The sequence below is a fragment of the Lineus longissimus genome, chromosome 5 (assembly GCF_910592395.1).
Source record: "Lineus longissimus chromosome 5, tnLinLong1.2, whole genome shotgun sequence".
Lineage (NCBI taxonomy): Eukaryota > Metazoa > Nemertea > Pilidiophora > Heteronemertea > Lineidae > Lineus > Lineus longissimus.
Genome location: NC_088312.1, coordinates 20,107,260 through 20,132,175, shown reverse-complemented (window position 1 = coordinate 20,132,175; position 24,916 = coordinate 20,107,260). Strand labels below are relative to the sequence as shown.

Here is a 24,916-nt window from a genome sequence, read left to right as displayed (position 1 = left end):
TTCAAGAATAAACTGAAAATTTATGATCAAACCCAGAACAAATCAATGCTCCCTCAGCTAAATGGTACCAAAAGAAAGTCCTCATTGATACCTTTCCACCGAATGGTAATGTCTTTATCAAATGACTTTATCAAATTCAAACTTTTTGTTTAAGGAATTGAACCCGAGGCGGAGGACCTTGGTTGAGTTACCAAGACACTCGAGGGTGGAGCTAAAATACAGTCCAAACCCGAGCCGACAGGCGAGGGTTTGGACGAAATTTTAGCTCCACCCGAGAGTGTCTTGGTAACTCAACCGAGGTCCGAAGCCGAGGGTTCAATTTCTATTCTAAAATACCTCAAACTTAAAAAGATAGGCCACGAAAATAACTTGAATATGTGCGAATTTGGCAAATTCCATCCATCGCCGGCCCGGCCGGAGCGCCGGTAGCGCCATTGTTTACATTATGTTACGGCAACGTTACAGAAAATGAGACATGTACATTTTGTACAGCGCGCATAGGAAGTCCGCATCGGCTCGCTCAAGTGATGCTAAAATCCGCGCAAATTGGAGCGTTTTTCTCGGCAAATATGTGTAGTGCTCATTAAAAAACTTAGGGTGGTTGATGCTTCCTTGACTGATTTGTGTTTGAAGCAGTGTTTTGAGAGCCTCAAACTTCTGAAGTGAGCTGAAATTCCATTGACGTGACGTGTGCATGGTTCCACATTTTAGTGCAACCCGAGGGAACTTGGTTGCGTGTCCAAAACACTCCGCTCTCAGAACGAGGCTTATGCATTTTCCATTTAAAAGTTGACTTTACGGTACCAAGGTATTTTAGAATACTCATTTGTTTTGTACCTGTACTTGTCCCGATGGCCTCGTGCTTAGGTGTTCGTCTCATGGATGGAATGTCAAAGGTTCAAGCCCAATTGGCATCTGTTTTCAGTGTCAGCTGCCAGCTAGTAAAATATAAGGTGCAAACTGCCTTCTCTCCAGCTGCCTGGCATTACAATTAGTAATTTGGAAGTAAAGAGTGTAATTGATAACTTTCTTTTCCAGCCTTGCAGATGGCGATCAGTCCCGGGAATATGCTGCTGACTCACGACAACTAATCATGCAGTTCTCGATCAATCAGATGTCGCTTGAAATCCAAAGTAGAGGTGCGTTTTTCTTCTCCACGCCGACATTTCTCTTATTACTATGACTAATTGATTGATTGATAAAGATCCTTGATGGCAGGGTTCAATGCCTTTCTAAAGATGCCTGAACTGAGCACTACACGACGAACGGTTGTAGCCGGGGACAGACAAACTGCTTCTTCCGGATGACAATAGACTTTCTTCTTCAGAGCAATAACTTATGACACTTCTGTAAATGATATAGATATATATTTTAAACCTCTCACACGGACATGAACTGGTCAAATGGCCCAGAACACAGGCATGGAGAACCCACATAGGCCTACACCCAATATTAGAATCACAAAGGAAATAGGCCTACTACTGAATTACCCTGTAAGGAACCAATGTCTTGACATGACCCCAAATAAATAAAGCTAGGCCCTTAACCCCCCCAAGCTCTAAATTCCTAGATCTGGTAACACCCCATACTCCAGCATCCTTAGTGAGGATCTTGTATTGTTTCTGAGATGATTTCAATCTTTGTTTACTTTTGCAGGTCGTTCTGTGGCTGAACTCCAAGTGTCTGGAGCAAGAGCAAACTTCACCAAGCGCCCGTATGATACATCAATCATGCTCACTGTACATAGCTTACTTGTGGTCGACGCTCTGCAGACATATGGACAAGACTTTGAGCTGTTGGTGGCATCTCATAGAAATCTATGGTAAGACAAAATCTCTTCTTTAAAGTGTGCTTTTGAAGGTGAAGTTTTTGTTGATTCAACGTACTACAAACAAATGAGAAGTACAGGTAATCTTGATAGAAATGTTCTTTGAGCCCCAGACAATGAAATAAAGCTGTCTCTCCTTTCCTTTTCCAGTATTGATAGTAAAAGTGGGAGCATACGTGACTCAGACCCAAACAGCCCAGTGTCACCCCAGTCACCTCAGTCTCCCCAATCTCCTAGCGATGACATGCTAGCATCAAGATCCACCTCCGGCCCATTCAACACAGTGCAATCAGTCCTCTCCTCTGCGTTCCAATCCCTAGTCAACTCTGGCTCCTCATTCCAAGGATTTCCGAATTTCACGTCTGCTGCTCAGCCGCCTCCGTTGAGCATGACGCCACCGGATTCCGCGTTTTCTACGAACTCGTCTGCCAATGATAGTGAGGCTCTCATCACGGTGGAGTTTGAACAGATCAGTCCAAATGGTCCGTCGTCAACGAGTGAAGAGACGGTGCAGTTATTGAACATCCAGTTCAACAGCTTGGACATCATAGGTTAGTTCCATAAATTTTGCACTGTTCCAATCGGAAGTGTTCATACCAGTCATTTAAATGAGACAAAAGACTGACATTCTCTCTGTCTGATTGCCTATGCCAGGGAAGGCTTGATATTCCATAGTGAGGTGGTTAATGTTGAATTTGCTGTGGGATGTACCAGTGAAAAGATTACGGCTTAGAGTGGGCCTATATAACGCTATGCTAAGGCCATTGGAATTGACAATACCACCTGCAGATGTAGAAGAAGATAATATCAGTTTGAGAATTTGATAACACATGTTGTCTCTTGCATGTTTCAGCCAATACCCAGACCATCGTAGAACTCCTAAGCTTCTTCAAGCGGGTCTTACCTGAAGAGAAGCGTCCGTCAAACCCTGATCTACTCGCAGACCTCAAAGATCCCGCCAACCAATCGGAGGAAGTCGAGCCGGTCGAAACCACCACCGAAGTGACCGCCGAGTTCCAGAGGCTGAACATCCTCTTGATGAGAGCTGTTGAGAAAGACAGCCACATGGTCGGCAAGAAGGTGGCCACTGCTACTCTTACTGGTGCCAAGATAGAGGCAACGATAGGTAGGTGATAGGCTAGTTGTTGACACTCTTTACTTCCAAGCATTTGGTCCCTGAGAGAACCCAGGATTGTATTTCTGGATGAACCGATGCATCTTTCAAGGAACTAAAAGTCCTGCTCTTCACAACCTGTACAATGTTAAAATATTCGAAAGTCTGTCGATGAGACAAAATGCCGTGGTCCCTTGTACCTGAGTGTCTATGCCAGGGCAAGTAAAAGATACCGCATAGGTGGTAGGTAGCCTATAGTGGACTCCATACCTCCAGCAAAGATCCAATATGGTTAGTTTTGAAGTTTCTTTTGAAGAAATATTAAAACTGTTAAAAGTCTTTCCATCCACAAGTTTGCGTTTGAGAAAATATTGGCATGGCGTCTGTGAAAATCGGTGGTTGAATCAGTAGGCTTGTACACGACCAGGGCCACTTCTGTGTGATAATTCCAGTCACTGTTTTTAGGTCTCATTTACCTTATTTTGACTTACAGTGTTTCAGCCAGAATTTAAAAAGGGTAAAGTATCACAATGATTTTCTTGAAATACTGTAGCAGGCAGAGTGCTTGGTCCTTCATTAAAGCCTCACTGTATGCAGTCTTCTACATGCAGATGTACACAACCATTAATGCAGTGTATACATGTAATGCATTACACTGTATTGCAGTACATTATAGTGCTGTCTGCTGTTTTTCAGCAAATGTTGCTTCACTGGTTGTTTATTTTCAAAAGTACTCGTAAGAAGTGCTTTAAAGCTGCCATTTCATTAAGTGCAGATGCAATGAAAGTTCAATACAGTGAGGCTTTAATGGAAATGCAGGGAATTCTTAGGTTTGTCATCATTGTTCATTGGCCACAGGTGTGCACGGCTATTGGGGCGACCCTGCACTGTTGGGGGCTGGGGCACCAGGCTGTTTGGTTCTTGCCAAGGTGGATCAGGCCGGCAATCATTCGTCCTGCCAAGCCCATGATGTCGTCCATCAAGATCATCTAGCAAATGATTTTCGATTTTGAACAAATTTTCGTATCATTCCAGGAAAAACTATGGAAGTGAAAGGGTCCCTTGGAGGACTTCAGATGATTGACTTGACCCCGGAGGGGACGCACCATCAGAAGGTGGTCACGGTTGGCCATGATCCAAATGTGGACAACCCCATGCCTCATCAGGCCGACATGTACAAAACCGCTCACGAATCCATGTTCAAATCAGTTTACATGCAAGACATGACGGAGATTGGATCGGAGGCATGTGCGTTATCATTTCATTTACGCCAGGTCAAAGCAAGCGACGAGTCGTATTTAGGGGAGGACGATGATGATTTACTGATTCACAGTCATCTATACGGCCAGGAGGCACCGAAAGAGGACAGCGTCAATCTTGTGCTCCGAATGGCGTCGTTGATTTATACGCACTCGCCACAGTTTCTGAACGACTTGTCAGAGTGCGCTACCGAGTTCAAAGACTACATGTCGAATGTGGCCGAGTCGTTAAAATATGCTGCCACGGAGGTCGCCATGGGTTTAGTACACAAACGATCCGAGTTGCTTGGTGCGTCTTTCTATGGGAGTACGATGAGTTTAGATTCTCCGAGCACGTATCGCAGGAGTAGAATCAGTATGTCTCTTGGGGATATTCCAGATGACCTTGAAGGAGAAGGGGACATTGAGGACGAGATTAATCTAAAAATAGACGCTGTTTTACAAACTCCGATCATCGTCCTCCCGAAGACCCAAACGAGTCCAGAAGTTTTGGTGGCACATCTTGGGAAAATCTCCATCAGGAATGTTAATCCGGAAGCGCATCACTCTACGATGATGAATCTGGATACTCCGATGCATCTGGGTAGCGTCGTGGAAAATAAGGATCGGATTTATGTCGATATTCGTGACATGAGTTTATATTCCATGAATATTGACGAATTGGCACCGAAACTGAAAGGTCTGTCGCAGACAGAGTTGTTCTCTAGGACGGACATTGGTGAACAGATACTTCACGATACCATGGTCGAGTTGACGATCGACAAAATTGACCCGGAGGTGAAAATTTTGAACTTGACGCATGATTTCAGCCTTGGGGAAGACTTCACGCCCCGTGCTGGGGAGTCTGTTCCAACGGAAGAGGAGCAATCCACAATCATGATAAAGGGACGCGTCGTGAATCCATTGCGGGTTGTTCTTGCCAAGAAAGTCTACGAACAAATATTGCGAACTGTTGATAATATCACGTACAATGAGGATTTCCCCGAGACGATGGAACAAGGGGACAAAAGGGATTGCAAGGAGGAGACGTTGGACGAGGCTGCTGAAGACAGTATGGAACCAGGCGTGTCTGCCTTGAAACTGGACGAAACACTGCAAAGTATTCTCTTGCAGACGAACAGTAAGAAAAAATTGGAAGTTACCAAAGAGGCTAAGAAAAACTCCTTTGTGACTTTGAAGGCGAATTTCGACTTGCCAATATTTGATGTCGAAATGCGAGGCGATTTTGCGGATGGGGAACAAGGTTTGGTGAATATCAAATTTCAGAATTTTAATGTTGTGATGGAGAAAAATAACCCAACGACAACGTCGATACAGGTGACACTTCAGGCATTGGATATGGAGGACTTACTTCAAGAGCCGGACTCACGCCATCGCCACCTGGTGGTGTCGTCTGGAAGTAAAGTCGAACCGTCACATAATGCCTCATCGAAGCCCTTCCTTTCAACATCATGTCCCAACAGCACCATCCTACCTCCTGCTCCTGGTATGCCGTCATCGTTGCCGTCTAATTTGCATAAAGAAAATGCGTTTGTGGCTCATCATTCCAAATCGGCGACTGTTGTTCGGGGGATGAATATCAAGGAATCAAACAAAGGGTGAGTGCCGTCCTACCCTAGCTATTTCATCTCTCTGCTTGGTTGGAAATGTTGTCCAGTCTTTCCTCCCAGAGTCTTATCCCTTTCAGAGACTGGGCATGCTTGTTAATCTTTAGGCATTAACTTGAACTTACCGGTAGTGTCATATCCTTCAGTTTAGCCCTTAAGACTTGAAGCCAAGCTAAAGTCAGTGCAAAGTTAGCAATTTGCTTTGAGTGTTTTTGAATTTCTTTCTATTCAGACCGGCTGAGTACCCATGTACCCCTCCACCATCCCCGTTCATGTCACGATCAACCTCCCAAGAGAAGCTGCCCATTGGTGATGCACTCGTACATATCAATGTTCTCCTGGTCGATAAGAAGTCCCCTGAATATACTCAGAAGTACAACAAGGTAAGTGCCAGCGACATACAGCTCCGTTAGGTAGCTCTTTTCGATGCAGCCAGTCGGGAGCCGCCAGCTAGTTAGATATAAAGTACAAGTTGCCTTCTCGCTAGGAGCCTGGTATTGGTGATAGAAGTTTGGAAGTAAAGAGTGTATCATCAGCCGAATCTGTGTGGCCGTTTCATAAGCTGTGACACTCTGTTCATCTATACACTCGGCATGACGCTAGTTCATGATTGAACATGCCAATTCATGAGTTGCTACTTTCTCACTTTCAGACCAACAGGTTCGTCGACGTTGACTTCAACTCGTTGGACACCGTCATCAACCTGCAGACGTGGGTCGTCCTGCTGGACTTCCTGGGGATGGGAGCCAAGGTTTACGATGAGGACTTGGTGCAGGAGAGAGCCAAGATGTCTCGCACCATGTCCAAAATGACTAGCATGGATGATTCACCATTCTGTAAGTAACTTCTATCGTAGAAATCAGTTTTGACTTGCAAACCTGTAGTGTAGGCATTGGGCATCTTAGTGGAGTTCCCGGAGATGGAATGTCTCTTTCTGATTGTCATGTGGTGCCTGCCACTATGGGTTAGTGACAGTAGATGGGTTTGAGAAAGATTCTATCCTCTTTCCTAGCTTTGGTAGAGAATGTCCCATAGAATACAAAAGGATTATAACTTTGATTATTCTTTTAGTTACATGTACTTCAGACGTAAGATGAAATATAACATTTTGTTTAACTGCTGCGTTTCTGAGAGAAATATTTGATCAGAATGCCATTTTCTTGCGATATCGCCGGCATGCTTCCCCTCAGGAACTAAATGACTTGCACTTCTTTCAGATGAGGAAGTAATCAACACAGAGGTCAACTTAAACATTCAGAGCCTCTCTCTCATACTCAACAAACCCGATTACGAACTTGCTAAAGCTAGCGTCTCAAAGGTCGGCGCTCATGTGTCACTTCGCGACGGAAACTTCGCCATCGTGGGAAAGCTAGGGAGCATGTCGCTGATGGATACGTCACTTCATGGAGCAATGTATCGTGAGAAGTTCATGACCTTGGGAGACCAGGCCCTTGACTTTGATGTTTTTAAGTAAGTATTACTGGATCAGGCTTTAAAATGTTTAGTACCAAGTACATGTACTAGAGATAAACTAGAGAGGTTTGATGATGATAATGATTTAAGATTTTCAGCTCAATGGGTAGTGAATGTGACCTCTTTTTAACACTGATTAGTAACAACATTGGTATTATGGTAACTGCCTGTACTGCTTTGAAAATGTAGAAGTTGGTTTCCATAGGTACACTACATATGGAATCATCAGGCTTCAGTCACAATGCTAATGTGCTTCATATAAGGCAGATCTATTTTGATTCATTCTTTTTAGATATGGCACTCCTGACCCTGGTAATGTCCGACCTCACGACATCCGTGTCAAACTGCGCATGGCATCCGTACGGTACACCCATACCCAGAGGTTCATGTCGGAGACGATAGCGTTTTGTCAGCACTTCATGCAGCTACAAGATTTACTCGGAAGGATGAGAGCTGCGTCTGCTGGAAAAAAGGTACGATTTTAAAGAAGTTCTTTATTTCCTGGAAACGTTTTTACCGTGAAATGTTGTCAAAAAAATTAGCTCAACTCCAAATCTCATCATGGAGTCATGGTGCTCAGAATGAATTTATTGCAAAAAATATTGAATTGAAATTGGATCCAGTAGAAATTATGTTCTCCATGAAAAAGTATGAAAATATGGGAACAGGCGGCACTGTGTACAGTTCCTTAAAACATAGATACTTTTAAATAGACCTCCAGACGCGTTTCGCCTCATTTGTTTTGCATCGCATAGGCTCATCAGTGGGGTTATGATGTGAATTGTCTCCATGAAAAAGTATGTCAGTCGAAGCATTCCTAAGTTTGAAGTACATCTTTGGGATATGAGATCGGGGTTTGACCAAGAATCAGCAAGAATGAAAAAAGTACAGAAAAATCAAGTTCTCTTGCCTGGGATTCAAACCACAGATTTTTGGATCGCCAGTTCCCTGTATCACTGTAAAGTTTCACATTATCTTTGAATCCATAAAGTTGGGTTCATGAGTTGGTCGACCTTTAAAAGTTGTTCATCCTGTTTCCAGATCAGTGAAACAGCTACACGAGGAGCAAGAATATCCTTAGACGTTGTTGCCGGTTCTCCCGTTATACTGATACCCCACAGCTCCCTCTCTAAAGATATCTTAGTCGTGGACTTGGGAACACTGACTGTGTCCAATACGTTCCTTGTCAATGGCTCAGAGGGGTCGATCTTGGCCACAATGAAGGATCCCTTCGTATCGGAGAAGGAGGATGAGAAGAAACCGGATGCTCCCTTGAATAGTACGATGAAGGGCGCCGAGCAGAGCATGTCGGGAAGTTTTGATATAAACGCTAGTGTGATCAGCCACGATTTCGATTTGAGTGGCAGCACTTCTAGTCTGAACTGTATGGATTACTCCATGTTTGAGAGTTCGTTAGGCACTCCCCCAGGATGCACCTTACCGGATGGGTCGCCACGCGAACAAGACAATATCAGCATCAAGAGTGATGTAAACTTGTACTCGCTGAACTCTATGACTAAAAGTGTGTACGGAAGCTTAGACCATGACTTGCGCGAGGAAGCATTTAAGCCGATTAATCCGGCTACAAATAAATTAACGTTGGCCGATTTTGAAGTATTGAATCCAAGTCCTGTTGATAAGTCCTTTGCCAACAGTATGGACAGCTCAAGTCCTGATATGAAATCCTTCGAAACTGTTGAAGGGAATGATTCAGTTTATGAGAGTATGTCAACTTCGCAGTTGCATTCTTTGAACTCAATTCCATGTGCACAGGGTCAAAATGGCCATGGATCTCAACCAAAGTCGCCAACAACGCCGAGATCTGTTGATGAAAAACGGCAGAAGTTTTCGGGCAAGGTGCCACCATCTAGTGGTACTTTTTGTCAGAGTCATGCGGGAAGTGAAATATCTTACTTCTGTCTCTTGGATGTGACGTATGTTGATTTGGTGGACATGGATCTCTTCTCGGCCGAGCGCGTGGAGAAGAAAAGTTACGCTGGAAATCTGGATGCAGATCTGGAGTTCCCATCGTTTGTGGTACAGAGACAGGTAAGCCATTTGAAAATTCTAAAAGTTGTAAAAGATTATGGACTCGAACATTCCCTACCCTGCCCTGAGCCGAACTTCAAAGTTTCAAGAATTTCACACAGTTCTGTTGAGCTCATGAGTAGATCAATTCTGTGAATGTTGATGTGTCAAGATGAGATAGTGTGCAGATGCTTTTTGACCAGTTGAAGGGCACATGTACAAATGGCCTGTATTACATGTATGTGTAATAGGCCTATGTGAAACAGACACACAAAAACCAGCAAAATAGCACCTACACCGTTTGTTCCATCAATATAAAAAAACTCAAGAGTGTGTTTTTAACAGTTTGACAATGTGAGTGAAAATTACTAAATACACTTGCACGAATCAAAGTTTTCTCTCGTAGGACTCGTGCACACCCTACTACACAAATAAGGTGTTGCAAAACCTCTCTACATTTCTTCTCTTTTGATACTCTCCAGCCGAACAAGCCGCTGAAGGAGAAGTGTGTCCTCAAGCTGCAAGTCGAGCGAAACCTTGAGGGAGACGTGAGCCATTCCTCACCAGACTTTGCCATCATGGGCATGCTGTCAGCCGTCGAATGTTCCATTGACCTCGCTCAGTATAAGCTCATCAGGGGAATCCTGGACCACAATCTCGGCGAACCGCTGGAGGAATTCTTTTCAAAGACGCTGATGTCACATTTGCAGGATCCGAAGATTCATGTAAGTTCAGGTGGCAATGTTGTTATCCAGAGACAATTTATCATGAGAAGAAATTTCTGTTACACCATTGGGCAAGTCTGATAGTTGGAAGTTTCCTTTTAGAGCTAATGATTGTAATTTCCTCTCCATCTAGACTGTGCTTAGTGGTGATGTCTGGAAATGTGTCTCCATCAACTTGGACCTTGTGAACGTGAGTGTGGAGCTTCTCCACGAGCACTTTGCACCCAGCAAGAAAGAATCGTCCCTGGCGAAGCTTGACTTCATCTCATCGCGACTGACGTATGAGAGTTATTCCGACCAGTCGAAAGATGTGGATTTGGTTTCCAAGGAGATTGTTGCCTCGGACACCAGATATCAAGGTATGGTAACATGGTTTGATGCTTGTGATAGCATTTTATTTTAACCTCAGTTGGCAAAAATGTGAAATTTACAAAAAACTTTTTTTTGTAATATATATGAAGAGACACGAAAATTTGTTTGTTTACATTATGAATCATATTTAAAAAACATACAGCCATTTAAAATCAAGGTTTCACTCAGTGTAATTACTCACTATCACATAATTGGTATGCAATCAACTTCCAGACCAGCCAGTGAACACAAGGCCAAACGTCTTTGAGAACGTCCTGCAACCCTTGAGGCAGCGAGGCAAGAACGACAACACCCTCCAGCTAGAACTTCACTACAGGTCGACCAAGCTGTACACCAGGTTCACGATCCTGCTCAACAACATGAGGCTGATGGGGGTCATAGACTGGCTATTGGCTGTCAAGGAGTACTTACTCACGAATCCCGACAACCCATTTCTAAAAGGTAAGATAGTGAAACAACTGAGTGGGTTTTCTGAGTTGGCGGATCAGTTGCGTAATTGTCTTTTCTGGGAAACCAATTAGGTCGCTGGTTGACAGTGTTACTGGGGCCAAAGACCATCTTGAATATGTTCTGTCCAGTATTCGTACCCAGTAAACCTTGCTGCCACTCCTGATCCTGGTCAGTGCTTGGAAAATGATTACACAAATGCAGGAGTGGAGTTGACATCAAAAGTTAAAGTCGCTGAAGACTTCAGTTTGAAGTTGATTGTGAAGCCCAAAAAGTCCTGTGCATGAGTTGTTCCCCACAAATTTTATGATTTCTTTATTTACTGAAATATTTTTATTTTCCATCCAGAGGAAGACTCGAGTCTGAATATGATGGGCAAGTCTGGCATGTATGAAAGTCTGCGCGCCCAGACCAAGAGTCCCATGAATGTGGGGGGTGGCATTGTCACCAAGAGAGTACCTGTCTATGAAAAGGTGAGTCATTGCAGTTTCTCAGATACCTTCAGTTAAGAATATGAGGGGAACTTTGTCACCAAAACTGAACAAGATATAATTAACTGCCATTGTCACATCCTTTCAATGAGACATACAGCTGAGATTCGGTAAAAGTTCATTCTCATAAGGGGTAAATGTTTATCAAAAGCTGCTAAAACAGTGCCGTTTTCCAGCTACTAAACACCGGATGGAAGGCTCTTGCCAGCTCATGGACCCTTGGATTTCAGACCCCCCCCCCATTACACCCTACATTATCTGCACAACTCTTTATCCTTTATCCTCTTTATGATTATAGCCAGCAGAAATTCCATTCGAGCTGAAGCTGAATGTAACTGAGACAGATATTGTGGTTGTGGAAGACACGACAGCTAGGGACACCAATGCTGTAATACTTAAGGTAGGAATTATAACGAACCATTTGATTTTAAGTCCGAGGGAAACACTTTAGCCATTTTATCTTCCAAGTAGCCAGCCATAGCCTGTTTTAGCCATTGGCTATAAAACTAGCAGCATCTCGAACTCGGTTTTCCTTTACTTACTGATATGTACTTTTCAAATGGCAGGCTTGGAAAGATGAATTGAAAGTAGATTATCATAACGAGGTTCAACCGGGTAGATATTTCGTCCTTGTTAAATTCTGAAATATCCTTTCCAGATGACTGCAGTGTTGACCCACAAACCATCCTTCTCAGAGCGCCCTCTATCATGCAGTCTACAGAGTCTCGAGGTGTTCTCGTGCTGCCTCGCATCGGAAAATGAGACGGCGTTGTCGATCATTGACCCGATGACGATTACAATTGAGATGAACGGCAATGGTGCTTGCATACCGAGGAATGTTGAGCCGAGCGGTTTGCTCGATGCGACGCTGGATGAAGATAGACCACCACTCTTAGAGGTGAGGGATCATCTCATAATTCCTTGATGCCATGAGAAGAAATGAAATAAGGGGTCATCTCAAAGTTGCTGAAAGCCTAAGTCAGATATGAAATATTTCATTTGCAAAAACGAAATATTTTGTAAAATTTCGGAATTTTTCGGAATTTATGAAAAAATGTGGAGTTTAAAAATGCTTTATGAAGTTTTCACAGATCACAAAAATTTTAGGGGTTTACTGTTATGAAAAAGGCCTGATAGAAACCTTTATTTGTGTATTGGTACTATTGTTTTATTTCAGGTTGGCTTCAGCACCATGAATATCCGACTCTCTTACAATGACATGCAGCTCTTTCTTGCCATTATGAACTCACTGCCCAAACAGGCTGACCAAGCAAAGAATCAAGCTGTGAAACCTGGTAAGGACAGATAATAGGACTAACATCATGATGAGATAGTGGCTATTTGAATCCACTAGGGGGTGCAGTCACTTGTGTACCTTTCCAGATCTCACGAGGAGGTCAGCTTTGACACCTGAAATCAACGAAGGAGGTGAAATGACCATGGCAAAACCAATCACGTCTCATGAGATCCGCTGATGAGATAAATGATGTCGCACGTTACGAACAAACAGAGCCAGCAAATTACGCCACAACGATACATTGAGACGTGATCGGTTTTGCCTTTGGGGGATTTCGAGTCTCTTATCAAAGATGGATCGCCACCTCAGGAAAGGAGTCAAAAACATGCTGGTTATTCAAATTGACCTCTTTACAGGCCACATTTGTTCCTTTCGTCCGTCACTTTCACCAACCACTAAAGATTCTGGCATGTTGATTGTAGTCCGTAATGAGTATGCTAGCTGAATCTCCGCTGTGAAAAAGTCGGCCCTTTCGTAGAGGCAATAGGTAGTGAAAAGGCAAATATGAAATTCTGAAACTTATTGACCACTTCTCACTTGATTAACTCAGATCTACTTGAGGCAAGCGAAATAACCCGGAGCATGACATCTGCTGTAGCTGCTGAGGAGAAGCCTGGGATGCAGGTGTCTGGGGTCGAGGTTCGTGCGAGTCTCATATGTTTGTGCCTGATTGACGATTGTCAGGACGCTGACGTGCCGCTCGCTGAATTCAACTTTGCAGGTGGGTAGACTTCTTATTCTTTGCATTTGTTGGTGCGTATCACTGCTGTTGTGAGTGGCCTGGAGTTATGGCCACCTTGTTTAGATCTTGCCTGTGTAGTCAGGGCTTTAAAATACCTGGAGTTTGCAATATTTATAGTCAGGCTCGCCCAAATTACAGGTTCAATGTCTTTGGTAAATCACACCCCATTAAAGCGTGGAATGAAGGAACAAACCGTTTTCAAATTCATTTTTTCAGGTCTCCATTTCCTACAGAAATTCCAGCACAAGTCTGCTGGCCAGGCCAACTTCAAGTTATCAGCTAACTACTTCAACAGAGTGCTGTCTGGCTGGGAGCCAGTCATTGAACCATGGGGGTAAGAAGACTTTTGTAAACCCACTATTTTCACGAAGCTACTATTCGTATTTACAAATGAAAATCTTCTGATATAAATTTCTGTGTGTAGTTTGTTTCCATGTATGTGGGTTCCATGTCCGGGCTTGTCGGGTGATGCTGGATGGCAGTTATCTCAGTGCATGCCCGATTCAACTCCAGGGTTAATGAAGTATCTCAGTCTCAATTGGTTCCTCATTATTTGCTCTTTTCCACATGTCCTTGTTTGTTACTCGGTTAGTTATTCTTAGATGAAAGTTCCTTTGTAGGAAGGTATTGAGGATAGCTCAGATTTAAAGTAGCATCAACTTTATTTCAGATGCCAGCTCGCCTGGAACAGGACACCATATGATCCAGAGAGAGAGAAATTGACAGTCAATGTCACTGGTAGGTACAGCATGTTTCCAGCGCGCTATCTATCAAAAACGTCATTGTAATGTTTCAAAAAGTAGTATCTGGGGCAAAGGAATAGGATTTTAACAATGGAGAATCCTCCCTACAGGAAAAAAACACTAAAAGCTTAACCGACAGATAGTGCCCTAACAATTAAAGTGTTCTAACAGTAATAGTAATGTTCTGAGCTAATCACATGCTCTGTTATCTTTCAGCATCTGATGTGCTGAACATCAACGTGAGCTCAGTCTTGATGGAACAGTATAAAAAGACCAAGAAGATCTGGATGGATGACTATTACAATATGATTGACGGCGAGGAAAAGTAAGTTACTAAAATATGTCCATAACTGCCTTGGCTACATGTCCACTGATCACAGTTGGGAGGATGACAGTGCTGCTCTGCCAGTGGGTTTTAGCCCCATTACGCCTCACCCTGACTGTTGTCTCCTTATTTTCAGCCCCAATCCAGTCAGTCGGACTGTCTCCAGTCACCGTAACTGAGTTCGCTACATGTCCACTGATCACTGTTGTGGGGATGACGTTACTGCTCTGCCAGTGTATTTTAGCCCCATTACGCCTCACCCTGACTGTTGTCTCCTTATTTTCAGCCCCAATCCAGTCAGTCGGACTGTCTCCAGTCACCGTAACTGAGTTGGCTACATGTCCACTGATCACAGTTGTGGGGATGACGGTACTGCTCTGCCAGTGGGTTTTAGCCCCATTACGCCTCACCCTGACTGTTGTCTCCTTATTTTCAGCCCCAATCCAGTCAGTCGGACTGTCTCCAGTCACAAGACGCGGACGCCGTTTGTGCCATTCATGATTCGCAACCACACAGGATGTAAGCTCTGGTTTGCTACGGTCACAACCGCCCCTACTCGGTAAGTCACCATTGCGATTAATTCTCATCCTAATAACATCATTTTCAACAAGACATCACATTGCTGATGGACGTTTCTGGTGAGAATTTGCTCTATTAGGTGGTCAATATCACAATTTTGACCACACAATCAGAACATTTTCAAAAGATAACTTATTTGTCTTTAATCTCTTAAAAAGATCTGAAAGTTGAAAATTAACTTTGGCGTGACATTTGATGTGGAGTCCTCGTTGACTGTCAGCTTCACGCATCACTGGAGCTTTGTCAGGGAGGTCTGGTGGAAGAGTGGCATAGTGTGAGAGCGTCTGACTTGTGATCAGAAAGTCATGGGTTCAAAGCTTGGCCAGTGTCATTCAGTAATTTCCGTTGGCCTGAAACGGCTAAGTGTAGCGACGTACTATGTGCCCCCCTGGGTTTCTACAGAAAGGTGATCAGTTCAAAGCGCAATATAAGTTACATTTTACATTTCATCATCTTGAGCGAACGTATTTTGCTATTTTAATTGATCTCACTGATGGGTTTCAGTTTTGTGAAGTGTGTCAGGTAAGGTTGTTTGACGTGTGTGGAGCTGGAGTTCTGTTTGTGCCGATCTGTTTCAGCGATCAGCTTAGCTTCCTGTATTGTTACCATGGTTACTGCAAATGTTTTACGAGTTCCTTGTCTATTTATATGATCTGTGACTTGTTGTGTTGATAATAAGTTGAGGGGATGGGTTACAGAGCACTGTGGTGACAAAATGCTGAAAAGTCCACGACTATCTTAAAGTGATACTATGATGTGATTTACAACTTTGCGGAAATACGTCCGTTTTTAATTGTTGATCACAAATGTAAAGCTCAAATTTTCCATTTTTGATTAGATTTATTATAAAATCGCTGAATGTAAACCACTGCAACCGCGAAAATGTTCATGTTGTGACGTCATCAACGAAACATCGTCGGCGTAGCGCAATTTCAACAGCATCGAAGCGAGCTGTCCGGGTGGGATTAAACCATCAATTTCTAGAAAATGTGCATTTCGATTCGAAAACCTTACCGATTTATGAGAAAGTGACGTAGACATTTGTCAAAAACAGCTAAAACATAATATGGTGAAATTTGACACGAGTTACCCTCTAAAGGGAAACTTTACAAAATATGTCAAAGTGTTGTTTCTCTTAATGGGTACCCAACTTCACTTTGTATTGTTATATCAACCATGTTGTAATAATCCCCCAGTGAAATTTGAAATAGTCTGCTTGAAATAGTCTGCTTACAAGTGTTGTTTCTTGGTTTTATTAGCTGTGATGTGATTAGACGGGTGTTTGAAATCACGTGCGGCAGTTTCACAGCGTTACTTCAGCCGCTTAATTTGAATCAACCTTTGTCTATTTTCTCCAATGTTGCTTTAGCCAGTAAAGGCTGGATTCGCCAAACGTTTTTCCTGCCGAACCACACATATCTCCAGTGTTTCAAATAGAAATCTGAAGAGGTACGGCAGATGTGGGAATTAAGCTTGGCGCGCTCAGGACTTTACACCTATACATTCAACTTCTGAACTGCAGTTGGTCTTCAGATATTTTCCCTGTGACTTTATTTCTTAAACTTGTAATTTTGATTCTAACATGTCTAAGCTATCTTGATTTTTCAATTTTGGGTATTTGAATTTTATTTACTATTGATTTTTGACAAAGAAGCTGTGTAAGTATTTCCAATGAAGTTGACATATATTCCAGAAATTTGGATGATAAAAAAATTATAACATTGGGTGAGTTATAGTTATATTTGTGTTTTTGATGTATCAAGTTTATATTCACATTGCAGAATCTCTCTTGCCAAGTCAAACAGCCGCATCAGTGAAGTGGAGCCCGTGTACCATGCTAGTCAATGGAAACAGGTCAAACCTGGTGAAGATATGGCCTTCACGATTGAGGGCAGAGATAAAATGAGACACAAGGTAAGATTGACCGTGACCTTGGCAAGGTAAACAAACTCTCTTCATCTTGAACTTGGAGGGCGAAGCAGTGACTAAATCATGAACCTTTGGTTTAGAATCGGAACACTTCAGACATTTGTACACCTTGGCACTCCGTCTCACTTGGCCAGATGCTGATGGCTGGCAAAGAATCTGAACCAAAAACAAGTCTATTTTTGTTTACTAACAGTCTATGAGAGAATTTAGACCTCTTTTATTTCGTTTTTGGCTAACTGAAACTTATAACTTATGTGTCTGACAAAAATATGGTCAAACTTAGGATAGCTGAAAATAATACTACGTCATTGAGACTCTTACTCTGCCCTACTGAGTATAAAGATATTTTTCAGAGTACCCACGAGTTGCGTGTCCACCAGCTGGTTGTGAAAGTGGATGGATGGAACAAGACCTCGCCCGTTTCCGTCGACAGGGTTGGTGTCTACTTTAGGACAGCCAAGCCAGAGATCAACAAGTCATCTAGTATTGTAAGTTGATATCAAAAGCAGCTGGTCAATCAGTATCTGTATTCAAATTTTTAACCCCAATTCCCAAGATTCAGAACCCCCCTATAGGCCTGGGTGTTCAAAACAAATTTTGCCACACTAAGTACCTATCAGTCCAGGTGTCCTTAGGGAGGTTCTGCTGTATTTGTAAACAACTCAATATATCGAATTTTGTTTCAGTTCACCGATCTGCCACCAGCTCGGGTTGTGTTCGCTGTGAATCTGGAGGGGAGTGCTCGGAAGGTGATCACAGTTCGCTCAGCTCTGCAGGTAGTCAATAAGCTGGATGAGAGAGTCATTCTCAGGTTGAATCCAATGGAACCTATGGCTGGAGGTAGGTGGTTGAATATTTTGAATTTCGTTGAAAACGTGGATGCAGATTTTATCAGAGAGAGTTCGGTAGCCATTTATCTAGTGGGATGGCTCTGCCTTGTGGGCAATATGGTGACATGCACAATGCTGCTTTGTCCTTGTCTGGGTGTTCAGTCTCTTGTCCAGTCCTTCATACTATCCGTCCATATCCTCTTTGGATGACGTATGGTATACATGCTTCCCGAAATTGGTGGCTTGCATTGGAACTAACTTTTTCCCCCTTGTCCGTCATTAAAGGCATTCAAGTGTATTGGTCAACCATGACTATCTCCTTTGTCCCTCCACCATAAGGCCTAGTTTCCCCTTATGACATCACTATTTCGGACACTCAGCGCCCCATTTCTGGAAAGGTGTATAGAATTCCTCATTTGAAGGATTTCAGTTATTGAGTAGAGACCCTACATGTACACCCTTCATTTTAACAAAGTTATCTCATTCTTTTTCGGAATGGCGTTAGGCATTTTTGCATCTGAGCTCATCATGTGTTTACCTTCTCTATTCCAGAAAAATCCCACTTCGTGTACCTCGAATCAAACTCGACGATGCCAATCCCATTGGCGTATGTGACACATCGGATCTGGGCACGACCTCTGGGATGCTGGTCTGTTGACTTTTGCAACAAGCCTATCCACTGGCAGCATGTCATGAGGCCAGGAGAGATTCGAGACAGTATTAGGACGTGTAATACTCAGAATGGAGAACAAGAGACTTACAGGTAATCACTTTCTTTCTTTAGTGCTCCAAGTTCGGCTTTTTCATGTCACCAGATGAGGATTTTGACCAATTAGACTTAAAGAGGAGTGTTATAACTTTTTCACTGCCGGAATTTCCTGCAGACCAGTACAAGTACACCAGTACACTGATGATGTCACAAGGATGCCATGACGTCATCATGATGTCATGACGTCGGGTCAACAATCACGGCTGTCAGACAGTCCCTGAATGATCTCTTCATTCAGTTGCGGTCATGCAGGCGCAGTGGACACCAAATTGCCACGTCAACATCATTTATACCAGTACAAGTAGTTTAGATAAAACTAAAGGCAAATAGAAGGGACAGCTAGTAGTCCATTTGTCAAGCACTGAACTTAAAGTGAGCATTCTGGTTGTGACTTTGTCCTTTGAAGACCACTTTGAGATAAATGGAAATTATAATCAAATGCCGTGGAATCTCTTTCCCTGAGCACAAAATCAGTTTCTCAATAAGCCACCTATGTCCTATGTTAGCCATTGACTAAAATGATAGCTGTAGCTCCAACTTTGATTGCCCCATTATCAATTGGTATATAACTTTTTATGCCGATCTATCAGGTTCTGTGTGGCAGTCAAGAGAGAGGGCTACCCGGCTGAGTCCCATGTCAAGAAGGGACTTCTAACGAACAGCGTCTATGTCCAGCCTGGTCACTCGATCACACTAGCGCCACCAGTGGTCATTGAGAATCTATTGCCGGTGGAGCTGCACTACTACTTAAAGATGACGGATATTAAGGGTACAGTCAAAGCTGGCAAGGAAGCGGCTCTGTATTCAGTAAGTTTTGGACTTGTATTATTCATTTGAATCTATAGTGGAACCTCCCTTAATGGACAACTCTCTATCAAGGACACCCTCTCTCTTAATGACATTAGTTATTGTCCCAGATTGGTGGTTTCCATATGATTTGACCTCTCTTATCAGGATCTCTCTCTATTAAGGACAGTACTTGTCAGTTTCAAGGACTTCATCGCAGTCGTCATCTGGTGGCGATGCATACTGATATTTCATGGTGACGATGAGGAATGGTATTGGAGCAGGCCAGGGGTCAACGTCCAAAATTGCTGCCTGAATGATGCCACTGTACCTATATTAACCTATATTGTGTTTCCAGGCTGATCTGACTCAGCAGATGGAACTTGGAATAAAGCTGGAAAACTTTGAAAAATGCCGTGAACTGGTCATCCCGCCAGGAACGACCAACTACCTTGTCAAGTTGCGTGTTTACGATAACAACGATCGTCTGCTGAATCTTCAAGTGCGCATCATGGCAAAGCATGGAGGATCATTACGGGTAAGATTTTTATTCAGTGAATAATCTCTTTGAATAAAATCTTAGGCAGTCTTAGGAGGGTTTGGGTGCGTTTGGCAGCTTTTGTTTCAAAATTGGGACGTCAAGGCTTCTCAAGGTGGCCCAATAATAAAGAAATGGTAGGTTGGTTTAGCAATTCCGTGGGCTTTTGCTAGGTATTAAAGGGGGACTTTTGACTGCAGGGGCTGGCCCGTCACATAGACATGAATTACCAACCCTTGCCTGCAAAAGCTTGGATATGGATGTACATACCTGCAGATTGCTTAAAGGCCATATATCAAGGTTTGAAAACATGCTTGATACTCATGAAATATGTTGAGGGTTAAAAAAACAAGATCCCAGACATTAAAAAAATTCTAATAATAAAGTCATTATTTAGTTATTTCAATTTTCAATTTTAAACTATTTGAATTTCCCACCACACACAACTTTAGATTAGTTCCACATGTGGCCGCTAGGGATTTTTTGATGACGTAGATCAGGTCAGTCAGAACAAAGCAAGATGGCTTCCGCATACAGTTCAGAGAGTGAGAGCAGTGAATTTGAGGATGTTTTGGTCGATACAGAAGGATATTTAAACGTTGAGCCGTACATGTTCGAGCCATTAATATCACTAGATCATAATGAGAGTGATCACTCGGACGAAAGTGATTAGAATTTGTGGTTAATCAATTTGCATGGCAGACCTGCCGATATGGCAAAGAAGACATTGATAGACGGTTGCAGATTTATAACATGTATGATTTTTGAACAGACTAATGTTGCACAATATTGTTTCGCCTCGTCAGTGTTGTATCGCCAGTTATGTCATGACGCTGAACTACTATTGAAAAGTGACGGTATTATGCACAATCATCTTGACGTGACGATATAATGCCGTGCAACGTTAGATAGGCCTAGATGTCAGATGACAATAATCTGTCATTGACAGTGGCTGTCACTGACACTGACCTGTGTCGCTGTCACCTTGCTATGGCTGGAACACAAGAAGACACTATGCGGTATCACAGGCCCCAATAGGGCCTACACATTATGTATAACAATCGACCTCAGCAGCCTCGGGCATTAAATGCAATTGACATGGTTAGAACAGCTGTTTTTAACAAGTGGCATTTAATATTCAGTTGGATGCAGATATCCGGCTTCATGTGATAATCCGTATCGATAAAGTGATCACTGCAAAGTTTGGCCGAAGGCCCAGGCTTCCAACACTCCAAACGTTTGCACTTCCGAATCCACAGCTTCCTCCTCTCTCGTTCAACTGGCTTTGGAAATTCATGAAAATGGGTCCCATCCGTCATTCGATTGTTCTTTGTGCTATCCTTGACACAATTCGGAGCCACACAATACACCATAGTGAATGAAACACATTACTTCCAGGTGTGCATAATTAATTAAGGCCCTCCTGCTTTTATGATTGCATGACATGTACAGATAACCTGATCTACATCACAACTTTTGCTGAACCCGCCGCCTGGCTCTAACAAGCCAGTTGCTAGCCTGATTAGGTAATCAAGTTGTCAAACACATAATTGGCTATATCTTCAAAATGGATGGAGCTAATTGCATTTGGTTTTCTGTATTGTATAAAGTCTTAGGTACACTTTTGAAATCGTCTTACAGCAGAAAATGGCAAAAAACCTTGATATATGGCCTTTAAGCACCCCCCCCCCCCCCATGGTTCATTATTGATTCCCAAAAAGAATAATATTTACCAAATCATTCTTTCTATGTTTGTTTTATTTCTAGCTGACTGTCTCCGCCCCGTTCTGGCTCATCAACAAATCAGGCCTTCCAATCATCTTCAAACAAGACAACGCCAAACTTGAAGCAGCGGGACAGTTTGAGGAGCACGAGCTGGCCAGGAGCGTTACACCACTCTTGTTCAGTTTTGCCGACAAGGAGGCTCCATTCTTGTGCAGTATGCGCATTGGCAAGTCCCTACATGACCCAGGCACGATATCAAAATGGTAAGTATTATTTGATTTGTTCATTTGTGGTTTCTAATGTCCATAATGTTTCAATAGAAAAGAGGAATCTGGAGACCAGATTCCACCCTTATGAAATTCAGACCTGCTCCCTTGTGAAGAATAGAAAGGGACACCACCTGACCACATCTCTGGGACACCACCCTGACCACAGAGCTCTGGGACTCTGTGGTGGAACGCTCTAGGACAGAACGCTCTAGGACAGCTGACTTCGTTACCAAAAACGGACTGACTGTCTGGCGTACATCTCAACAAATCCAAATGCAGAAGAAGAAGAGGAAGAGAGGAATCAAACTTTGAATCTTTTCAAATTTTTTCAGGTGTTCACGGTTCCAGTTAGAAAGCGGCATTGGGATGAGGAAGCTGCATGTGGCGGCCCCTTGGAAGGAGTCCAAACCTGATCTGTAAGTATCCATCGGGCCGACTGTGAAATGATCGTGTCAGACCAGTGCTGGGTATTTCTTCTCCTCCAGTGTTTGCCCTGCACTTGGAGGTGTTCTTCACCGAGGGGTATTCCTCCTCCATAGCGGGATGAGCGTTTTTACGTGCTACTTCAGTTAGGCACCAATTGGGTTCGTTGGTCTTGTGAGTCCGTGTAGGGCATAGCTAACATTTGCCTAACAAGGGGGGGTGGCGATGCCGAGGGTGTGGATATTTTTTTCGTTAATCACTGCACAGATTTAGGCTTTCATATCATTCAGACTTTGATCATTTGGTAGCTCTTGTGCTGGTGTTTGAAACGGTAGACTAAAAAGCAGTTCATGTTTGGTCACTGGGCAGAACGATTTTAAATTTCTTTGAGAAAATTATAAAAGTGAGTTGTAAGCCTATACAAGACACAATGCATTAATTTCCAGCATGTGTCAGTTTTGTACCAGATAAAATTTAAAAACCTTAGTGAACGTCAAAAATTATAATCGATTGAGAAGCAATTAACCATAAAAATTTGGGACTTTAGGTTTTGGTAATCTTCTATTTAGGTTTTCACGGATTAACCCCCTGTATAGCTGCAGGCGTTCACCTCGTTTAGCAATAAAAGGCAGCTCGTCTGGGGAACCTAAATATCGCATGAGTAGTGACTGGTATGCCAGGTTTGGTTCAAGTGAATGCACATTATCATTGGTCATGTCATGCACACATCTATTTCCACATCTTTTTCTAGAGAATATCATAATTCGGTCAAGTAAGTTTTTAGTTCAAGGAATTGACACCGAATTGGAGGTATTGGTTGTCTCACGAAACACAGCAGGTTGGAAGTAAAATCTGTAGCAAAGTCTCGGAGTTTTGACGAGGGTTTGGCAAAAATGGCAGCTCCACCTTAGCCGTGTTGTCGACACAACTAATACTAGCAGTTAGGCATCAGTTTCTTTTCCAATAGGTGCCTTTAACTCTATGTTGGGCTATTAGTAGTATCATCAAAGCGTTGTATTTCCTTCAAATAACTGCTCTAGCTAGAATGAGGCTTGTGCTTTTCACGTTGTAAACAATGATGACGTTGCAACCATGGTGTTTAAGAATATCATTTGAAGGTGGCATCGGAGTAAATAATTACGAAATCTTCTTTAAATTCAAACACCAATTCGTCTCGAGTTTTTATCTATTCATAATATCAAGAATTCATAAAGACTAGTCTTTATTTATTCTTGACAATATTATACAACTTTTAAGCTACCTCTCTGTCATTGTATTTTAGTCCAAACATGCCAAAGTTAAAAAACCTGTTTGTGAGGGGGGTGCAGCGTCTAAAACGTAAAAATCATCCGAAGGAATGGTAAGGGTGAGATCGGTGGAAGTTATTCCAACTATTCTGTGGAGAAAAACAATTCGCTGTTGGATGTGGTGTTCGGGAGCTGTGAGGCAGTTGCTATCATCTTTCGCCTAAAACTCATGTGCATGATGCCGGCAGTAAAGAAGAGTTTTTTCTCTTGCTAGTTTTTTCATCTCATGCGGATGGATATCAATGGCAGAGTGGTTAGAGCGCTGGGCTCATAATCAGGAGGTTGTGGTGTCAACTCTCAAAAGGATCACCACCGTTACACCTTTGTGTCCTTGAGCAAGGCACTTAACCGTACTTGCTTCTCTCCATCCAGGAGTTAATGAGTACAGGACTGGCGAAATATGAATGCGAGTCCTGAGCACTGTTTTGCAGCAGCTTGGACACAAAATAATCCAAGAGTCTCAAATGTACAGGCTAATGTTTTACTGTTGACCTGATTGCTTCAAAATTGGAAAGATTAACATGATCAACTTGTCATTACGTGGGGAATGTAGAGGTATGATAAATATATTTTTTTGGATTTGACACGTAAATCATTTTGCAATAAAACTTCAATTTTAAACAAGAGGAGTGGAAGGAACTGGTGTGGGAGCACTGCTGCATGTGAAGGGCTTTGAAAGTCTTTTCATTGTACAAATAACTTCTTTACCACCATTTGACCATTGTCCACAATGGTTTCTTCTGATAAAGGAAACACAGTTACCTACAAAAAAAGGGAAATACCTTTTATGAATCACTTGACATTTCGATGAAAACTCGGCTAAATTGCAGCTTGATTGCAGAATCCTTGACAAATGCTTCAAGGAGTGGTTTCAGTTAGGGTTTGTCATAGAACCCTTTGGCAGTGATGACCTTTTTTTGGAGATTTTTGTCGGAGATTCTGCAGTTGAGTTGAAAACTCTGTGCTGCAGGGTCATGATAGATTTCCATATCATAAATATCTATCTGTGCTTTGAAATTGCTCGGAGTTGGACATCTTGCTTAGGATTGTTTTCGGTTTCTGTGAGAGTGACGCTTCAAGGGTTTAATGCATCATGAGCTTGATAATCTTTTCTGCAGCGTGCTGTTTTCATTTCTTTATTGTTTTCTTTATTGGCTATAAATATTCATCTGTGTATTCCTAAAATACGCTTTTGGCTTGAAGGATTGCATTGAAGAATTAGTGCTTCTACTGCTGTAGAACCTCTCTATCAAGGACCCCCTTGTGACTGACCATTGATGTCCCTAATAGAGAGGTGTCCTGATTTCTGG

The 24,916-nt window shown here is 42.7% G+C and overlaps 1 protein-coding gene across 5 annotated transcripts in view; it reads left to right on the top strand.

Annotated features, from left to right (window-relative positions):
• Positions 1–24,916, top strand: part of LOC135488729 (intermembrane lipid transfer protein VPS13D-like) — a 50,815-nt gene that overhangs the window by 12,764 nt on the left and 13,135 nt on the right. The window contains exons 20-53 of one of the 5 annotated variants that reach the window (XM_064773486.1): positions 1,039–1,139; positions 1,657–1,822; positions 1,979–2,379; positions 2,682–2,954; positions 3,436–3,459; positions 3,978–5,799; positions 6,041–6,191; positions 6,461–6,644; positions 7,026–7,278; positions 7,574–7,754; positions 8,323–9,330; positions 9,792–10,034; positions 10,168–10,393; positions 10,620–10,847; positions 11,202–11,326; positions 11,643–11,744; positions 12,003–12,242; positions 12,522–12,639; positions 13,192–13,362; positions 13,600–13,717; positions 14,054–14,121; positions 14,343–14,451; positions 14,888–15,010; positions 15,535–15,552; positions 16,812–16,944; positions 17,313–17,447; positions 17,646–17,799; positions 18,342–18,552; positions 19,149–19,365; positions 19,703–19,882; positions 21,650–21,870; positions 22,209–22,292; positions 23,051–23,071; positions 23,582–23,659. In XM_064773486.1, coding sequence (XP_064629556.1) covers positions 1,039–1,139; positions 1,657–1,822; positions 1,979–2,379; positions 2,682–2,954; positions 3,436–3,459; positions 3,978–5,799; positions 6,041–6,191; positions 6,461–6,644; positions 7,026–7,278; positions 7,574–7,754; positions 8,323–9,330; positions 9,792–10,034; positions 10,168–10,393; positions 10,620–10,847; positions 11,202–11,326; positions 11,643–11,744; positions 12,003–12,242; positions 12,522–12,639; positions 13,192–13,362; positions 13,600–13,717; positions 14,054–14,121; positions 14,343–14,451; positions 14,888–15,010; positions 15,535–15,552; positions 16,812–16,944; positions 17,313–17,447; positions 17,646–17,799; positions 18,342–18,552; positions 19,149–19,365; positions 19,703–19,882; positions 21,650–21,870; positions 22,209–22,292; positions 23,051–23,071; positions 23,582–23,659 — 7,887 coding nt within the window. The remainder of the gene's footprint in view (positions 1–1,038; positions 1,140–1,656; positions 1,823–1,978; positions 2,380–2,681; positions 2,955–3,435; positions 3,460–3,977; positions 5,800–6,040; positions 6,192–6,460; positions 6,645–7,025; positions 7,279–7,573; positions 7,755–8,322; positions 9,331–9,791; positions 10,035–10,167; positions 10,394–10,619; positions 10,848–11,201; positions 11,327–11,642; positions 11,745–12,002; positions 12,243–12,521; positions 12,640–13,191; positions 13,363–13,599; positions 13,718–14,053; positions 14,122–14,342; positions 14,452–14,887; positions 15,011–15,534; positions 15,553–16,811; positions 16,945–17,312; positions 17,448–17,645; positions 17,800–18,341; positions 18,553–19,148; positions 19,366–19,702; positions 19,883–21,649; positions 21,871–22,208; positions 22,293–23,050; positions 23,072–23,581; positions 23,660–24,916) is intronic. The other 4 variants (XM_064773488.1, XM_064773487.1, XM_064773489.1 and 1 more) reach the window with 4 other exon arrangements.